The following is a 7756-nucleotide window of genomic DNA, read 5'->3' on the forward strand; positions in this document are numbered from 1 at the left end:
GTGAGTTGAGATGCCTGAAAGAATTAAGCAATTGAAGAAAATTTACTTGTCTCAAGAAAATATGTTTCAGATATTAGAAATTTTTTTTCTCAGTGTAGGAATAATTAAATTCATCAAGTTTTCTAGCAAATCACTTGAGCTGCGTATTGATCGTTTTTCAACCTGGAAAGCTTGACACGTTTGTTTGTTCTGATAATTTTGAAGTTCTTGACAGAAGGAATGAGTGAGAATATTTAATATTAAATCTTCTCTTCTTTTTCACTGAAAAACGCAGAGATATACACTTACAAGAAATTGTTCCGTCGTTTGACCACGTCTCCTATGTCGCTCACCAATAGCCACAAGTGTTGCTTCGAGTAATCCCTCGTCATTCAATGCATCGATAACAGAGTTCAATGCCGTGATGATACTGGCACAATGTGCCTGGAATTTTTTATTCGCAGGAAGTTCTGCTTTTGGTGTATCTCTGAAAGCGGAGAATAGCGCCTGGTACTCGGGGTAACGTTCAAAGAACCTAAAGAAAAACAAACAAAAAACTTTTAAATCAAATCCAGGGAGTACTCATTTATTTATCATGAGGTTGTATTTCGTTGCAGGGGAACCTACACCTGGCAATCACCGCAAGGCTTCTAGCCAGCCAAATTCATCTGGTTGACGACCTAGAGAGCTATATATGTATAGCCCTGGCCAAAACAAACCAGCAACACCGTAATATATTGAAGACTTTCAAGTTTCACTTTAGTCTCCCCTTAACAAGTTTCAAGTGGTAAAAAATCTTCATGCGGATTTCAAAATCACTGGAAAGTTGATCCAGAGTGTGAAAATCCAATTGAATTATATACCATTCAATGTCATTCAACACAAAAAACAGTGGGATGAAAGGTAAAAAGTTCAGGATGTGGAAGTGAGCAGGTTCAGGTTCATCATCTACGTTCTCGGCAAGAACAAGGGATGATTCTGTCTTGGAGAGAAAAATAAAGGATTTTCCCAACTATCCGACGAGCCTATTATCACATCAAACAGTAGAAACTCAAGTCCTCATTCAAAGTTCAATTTCCACTAACTTTATCATTATTAATGTAATCAAAAGAATGTATTTAAAAAAAGATGGAGTGACTCGTCAAGAGAACTGAAGACGATTGCTAGGCAGAGTAGTCATCTACGATGGAGCAACGGCATGCATATTTAACAGAGGATAAGAGTAGTCGGATGCACACAGACAAGTATCACACGGCCTTTGAATTTTAAGGAGGATTCTTCCTCGTCTCTTACCTCTCCCTATTTTTCTCCCGACCGTCCCATCATTACTCCGCCTTGCCCAGGAAAGACTCAACTGAACATAATCCCCAACTCATTTTTTGCCCTCATCCCTTCTTTTTTTTCCTTTTGTTCCTTTAATTCCTCCTATTGTAACAATGATATTGGTAAAAGTGGTGAGATAGAAAGCATCGATCCATTTTCCATTGTGTTACCTGTGTACGTGAAGCTATTAGCCCTGGCTCTCGGGGCCACTGGGCTACACACAACATACCTTCGTTCGGTGGGTATGCTTTAGCGCAGCGGCTGGTGAGAGGAGAGGGCGGGTGGGCTTTATAATTGCACTCTGGCTAGAATGACGATTAATCGAGAATCGATAGAGTGACTGAGATAGTTGGCATTTTCGGTTTTCGTCTATCGCCACTAGTTGGATATAAATAGGGTGAGGAAGGTGGAATATTAAACATCAGATGAAGTGTCAGGATTATTTCTGATGCTGGGGAATAAAATTAAGAGCGAAGGTATTCTACATATTTTTTTTAACATTGAGAAGACAAAAATAAGAATTGGGAGGGAATCTCTATTGCAAATGAAATGTCAGAAATTCATTCTGGTATTTGTGGAATTCACTGAACTATTGAAAGTGGCTTAGAGTTTTGTCAATATTCTCATTAGTTGAAAGAAAAAATTCGTCAATAAAATCTTTATTTCTTACATTCTTCTGAGGCCAGGCTTATTTCGGATGCTGGGAAGTGAATTCGAAAAGAAGGTATTTTTAACATCTTCTATTATCGTTGGAGAAACGAAAATAACATGTGTAGAGGGATTTCGATTAAAAACGAAGTATGAGATATTTATTCTGGCATTTATGGAATTAATTAAAGCAATGGGCATAGCACAATTTACGTTTTGAAAGCATTCTCAACATAGAGGAGACACAATTCGGTGATGAAATCTTCATTTCGTAAATTTCTCGCAGGTTAGTGGATTTTTAAAAATTCAAGGACATTTTTTACGATTTATGACATTTAGTCATAGAGAAGTTTTTTAGGTTTCCTTCCGAAATCAGTAATTTTATATTTTGGTGAAGCAGTAAAAACCTTTGAAATGAGTAGATGACAGGACAAACCCCGGGAACTTTTTACACTTTATTAAAAATTACACTATAGAAAGCAAAAAGTCTTCTCTAGATCCCTCAAGACCCACTATTATTGCAGTGCTAATGGATCCATAATTGTTATTGAATTGTTGCGCATAATAATAAAAGTATCTAAAATTCGTAGGAGGAAGAAGAATTACTCACAATGTCATTATCGCAACACCGGAAGCCACCGGATCCCTACTCACAATACTCCACGTACTCTGGACAAGTCTCTTCTCACGTCCAGTCAATCCTGTGCTAGGATCAACAGTATCGTCTGTACCGGAATGGCCCCAGATTTTGCTCCAAAATGTTCCCATGATTTATACAAGTTAAAGTTATCGCCTCGAACGGTCCTAGTGCTCGTTATCTGGAATTTTTCAAAAGACTCTGATTAATGTCGGCAAAGATTATATTAAATGCTTCGTTACTCATTATCAGTTATTTTTGTTCCTCCGGGGAATAACCGATGAAATGAACTTATATCATTTCTGATTAACACTTATCGCTTTTGAAAGTTCACTGATTTTTCAATTTTATAATCAAGTTGCAGAGAATTTGATATCACTTTTTCAACTTTATCAACAAATATTACTTATTCCATCATTCGATGAATGAAATATAGCAACACTGGGAAAAACAAATCTTTTTGCCAAATATTCATTTACTTGAGAGAACCGTTTCTTTTTCCAAAATCGTATTTCTCCAATCTAGTCATTCCCAGGTGAATCTGATTAGGTCTCAATTATAACAATCATGTTGCCGTAGAGGATATTATTCATTTTTCCTGAATTTCTTATTTTCTAAAGAGAAGAATTTTGATTAATTTTTCAATGTTGATAATTATTGAGGGAGTTCGCTCGAGGTCATAAGTAACATGATCAACTTCTAGAGCAATATAATTGACATAATTAAAACCCAATGAGGATTGCCTGAGAATGATTCCACTGGCGAAATACGGTATTGAAAAAATGAATACTTCTCTCAAGTAAATGAATATTTGGCAAAAATTTATTTTTTTCTCAGTGAATCTCATGGAATAAAAATTGTACGATTTAAAATTCGTAGGTAGGGTAGTAAAATTCAAAAAGGTAGGGTGAACAGGCCAATTGCTGGATGGTTACGGGAAATTCGAGTTTCGCCGTAAGATCTAAAATAAAAGAATCACCTAAATGGGGATACGGTGGTTTTCATACATTCAAAAACATTTTCATTAGGAGAAAAAAAATTATTTGAAGTGAAAATAACAAAACAAAGACTAATTAAATTAAGAACTAGTTGAATGCGGCGCAAACCCCTAATTTCTGGACGACTGGGCCATATTTTCTTTAGTTATTAAGCGTTGATCAATAGAAAAAATAATTGATCCCATGATTATACATGAGTACGATTATTGAAAGGTCAAATAACAAGTGCAAATTTCATTTTATTTATGGAATATTCAATGCAAGTTGAAATTGTCCAGACACTAACTCCCGTGCAGAAATTGACCTGTTTACCCTACACAAATACCCTTATAAACAATTTGCCGTTTTTTATCCAGATGAACACAGACTATTTTTTTTGTTCAAGTCAATTTTAGAATAAATATTCTTTGATAATTCAATGTCAGGTGTTTATCTTCCGTAGCCAAAACATAAAAACTCACCGTAATTATCTCTGATGTATTATGCTCTCAAATACATGTAAAATCTTCATTTAATCCAAAGAACAAGAAATAATTATTTCATTTACTTAATGAATTCGGAAAGCACTGATCATCAGATGCAAATGGTGAGAAGATTTAAATAAAACGAAACTAAACCTTCCAGAGTGGTCAACCCTCAGAAAGTATACCGGCGAGATCTTGACCGACTCGCAATCCGGGTGCTACTAGATTCATCTTTCAATATCGCGCGGCGCGATACCCGCTCTTTCTCTCTCAAGAGTCCCGCACACTGCGCGTCGCCGCGTGATACTGTAGTAGAGTCCCCTTTATCCATTCTCACTCACTTGAACGTCCTCTATTCAGTTCTACTGGTTTTGTTGCTCTATATCGTCTTATTATGTGAGAAATAGGTGAAAATGGACTGAGATGATTGAATTACTTTTCATGAATTCCATACGACAAAAATCGGCTTTGGAGCAAGTCTCTCAAGGAAGCAATATGACAATGCAACAGTCCCATACTCCAAGTTCAAGAATATTGAAAATAAAACGATAAGACCAGACATAATTTACGGTATTTCATGGAAGGCAAGTCTGAATAGACGAAGATTCAACGATTTTAATTTGAAAATTTTCGAACAAAAATATTTACTCATTAGTATTAATGAATACCAGAAAAAATGCATAGTGTGGCGCCAATACCCAAAAATAACATGAAAAAATAAATACAGCCATGATGTCTGGAAGGGTTAAAGGGGGATTACTATGAGTTTTAAAAGTCGCGGGCTATTGGAATGAGATTTCTCACACATTGAAGATTGATTATATAAATCTAAATACGAATAATTAGTGCAAAAAAAATTGTTTATTGTTCGTTTATCCCGCAGACACTTAAAATATTGAAACATAGTCCACAGCCTCCAATTTTTGAGCTACAGAAGTTTCTTTTTCAAAATTTTTGAAAAAATGTGTGCAATAACAATTACGAATTCGTTTTTTGAAATTCAACGCCTACACAGCTAATTTCGTTATTTTTTTACTAAAAAATGGCACCATTCATATGAAATAGCCCGAAAAATATTTCTGAAAGAATCGAGAATATATTTTAAATATTTTAAGGATAATTTTGCGGCCTATTGTACACGAATGTCGCAAATTTTTATGTTCAACAAAACGAAATTAGCTGTGTATTGTACACATTTGTTCAAAAATTTTGAAAAAAAACCTCTGTAGCTCAAAAATTGAAAGCGCGGAACTATTTTTAACATTTTAAGCGTGTGCGAGGCAAATAAAAAATAAACAATTTTCGTTTGCAAAAATTATTCGTTTTTAGCATATACATATAATCGATCTTTAATGCATGAGAAATCTCACCCCAATAGCCCGCGACTTTTAAAACTCATAGTAGTTTCTCTTTAAATTAAATTCGGGGTGCCTATAATTCTAAGAATTCAACAAAAACGGATTGAAACAAAAATCTGTTCAAAAACTTACCATATAATTGGTTAAAGAATTGTAATCTAAATAAAATTAGATCTATTGTCGATTCGGCAAATAAATTCACACGGCACAGATTCTAAATAACTCTGAATTCAAAATGAAGGTGCTACTTTTTTGTAATCTCAAAAGCTCAAAAATGTTTTCCTAGTATAACTACGAAAGAAGGTGACTTATGGAGCTACCGTATTTTAGTTGGTTACTTACTCCCGAGCTGAGTTAGAACTAATCAAAAGTTATGTTATGGCAAATTTTGGTTGGAAAATGAAAAAAAAAGAGAAAAATGGGGACTCCTGAAAAATATAGAAATTAAGTTCTATGCATTTTTATCCTATCACGGTTTCGTCGGCGTAAAGCAAAAAAGGTCGCGTGGACGCTTAATTTTGCAGTTTTGAAGTTTTTTAAACAATTTCCCGGTTTACTACAATCCCAAAAACTTAATATATGTTTCACATCATTCTTCCGCATGATATTCCATGTTTTTTATCCTTCTTCTATCATCCTTGATTTCCAAACCGAAATTTGACTGGCCCAACATGGGTAACTAATCAGTAACCTTATCCACGACTAAGTCAACGTATGTTCAGAGCCAGCTTTTAGATTAACCAATCAATTCTTCTTACAGTACGCCACTTTTTCACCTGCTTTGTGAAGCAGAAAAAATCACTCATGATTATTTTCCACATGTACATCTGTTAAAATAGTAGGCAAACTCATAATTTTCTACACATCATGAATAGGCTATAAAAGGGAATATCGATTAGAAAAATTTAGTTGATATTGAACATTCTCCGTCTTATCGATATGTGTTCTAAAGTATTCATCATAACGATGATTATCACGATTTTGTGTGATATATCACTTGTGAGTATCACTTTTGTTTGAACAATCATTTTTCTCACTTGTGCGTAATGTAAAATTTCCCGCCTTTCACGCATTGTGATGAAATAGTATATTTCGATACGAGTACATAATAGTATATTTCGTCATTAGGCCGAAAATAGTATATTTCGCCATAACGGCCGTAAACAGCGATTCACGGACGAATAGCGTGAATAGTGTAACACACTCGAATCGAAATATATTATTGGATGCAGACAGCTGAAATTTTAAGACTTTTACAACTGAATGAAATTTCAGACAAGACCTCTGAATTGCAAAGATGGGGAGATTTACTGGTGTCAATCGGATCGGATTGCAAAACGTTGTGGAGTGAGTTATGCTTGATTCTACCACAAATACAATTTTCAACTACAGTAGGGTTCTCTTCATTTTCCGCTTTCATTATTTGTCCTCTCTTTTTCGGATTCTCCTCTGGGTTCTCCCTAAAAAAATTCTTCCACTCCTTATGCGCTCTGCACCCTGTATTTCGTTTTATAATCGAAACTAATGGTCAACATCAATCGAAATTGAGGTGAAATTTACACGAATAATTCTTCGATGAACAATGCTGAGTTTCAATGTGTCACTTCTACGCGATCATTATTGATTTCGAAAATGAACAGGTGCCCTACAAAAATTGGTCGTCGATTTTTTCATTGAAATATTCTATTCGAAAACTATTCACCAAAATTTAATTCGTGAAGATGGAAAAAATAGAAGGAATACGTAATGTATTTTTATTTTCTGATCTGGATCAATCTGATTATGAGATACAATTCAGTAGCCAAGCGGTAAACCGGGTCAAGTCGATTTTGACTTTTGACCAGTTTTTGATGAATATCTCGGAATCTAAGAGAGATAGCAACATTTTTCTCATAACATTTTTTATAACTCTCAATGGGCTGTACAAAAAAGATGTTAACAAAAATGTTTCTATCTCCTTTAGATTTTGAGATATTCGTCAAAAACTGGTCAATAGTCAAAATTGACTTGACCCGATTTACCGCTTCGCTACTGGATTATATTCTCAACAAGTTGAATATGGCTGAGAGGGTCAAAGAACACTTTTCCCACGAGTTTCGAACCCTATTTTTCATCACAGTGTGCGAAAATTGAGATTTTGCGCACGCGGAGCGTGCGTAAAATTTCACTTGACACTCAACTGATGAAAATATCGTTTTTGTGATACCTGCCGCAAAGGTGCACTTTTCGAAACGATTTAGTGTACGTAAAGCGGTTGTTTTCCGTACGGCGTGCGTACAGTAAATTCTTGTACGTAATGTTTCGCTTTTAATTCACTTTACGCACGCTCTTGAACTTTACGCACTAATG

The 7756-nt window shown here is 35.1% G+C and overlaps 1 protein-coding gene across 1 annotated transcript in view; it reads right to left on the reverse strand.

Moving 5' to 3' along the window:
* Window positions 1–4336, reverse strand: part of LOC107036403 (globin) — a 7080-nt gene extending 2744 nt beyond the window's left edge. The window contains exons 1-3 of the mRNA XM_015254346.1: window positions 4047–4336; window positions 2561–2768; window positions 289–514 (exon numbers count right to left, since the gene is read on the reverse strand). Coding sequence (XP_015109832.1) covers window positions 289–514; window positions 2561–2718 — 384 coding nt within the window. The 5' untranslated portion in view covers window positions 2719–2768; window positions 4047–4336. The remainder of the gene's footprint in view (window positions 1–288; window positions 515–2560; window positions 2769–4046) is intronic.
* Between the last annotated feature and the right edge of the window lie 3420 nt (window positions 4337–7756).

The sequence above is a fragment of the Diachasma alloeum genome, unplaced genomic scaffold (assembly GCF_001412515.2).
Source record: "Diachasma alloeum isolate Michigan unplaced genomic scaffold, Dall2.0 Dall_scaffold_00209, whole genome shotgun sequence".
In the NCBI taxonomy this organism is placed as follows: Eukaryota; Metazoa; Arthropoda; class Insecta; order Hymenoptera; family Braconidae; genus Diachasma; species Diachasma alloeum.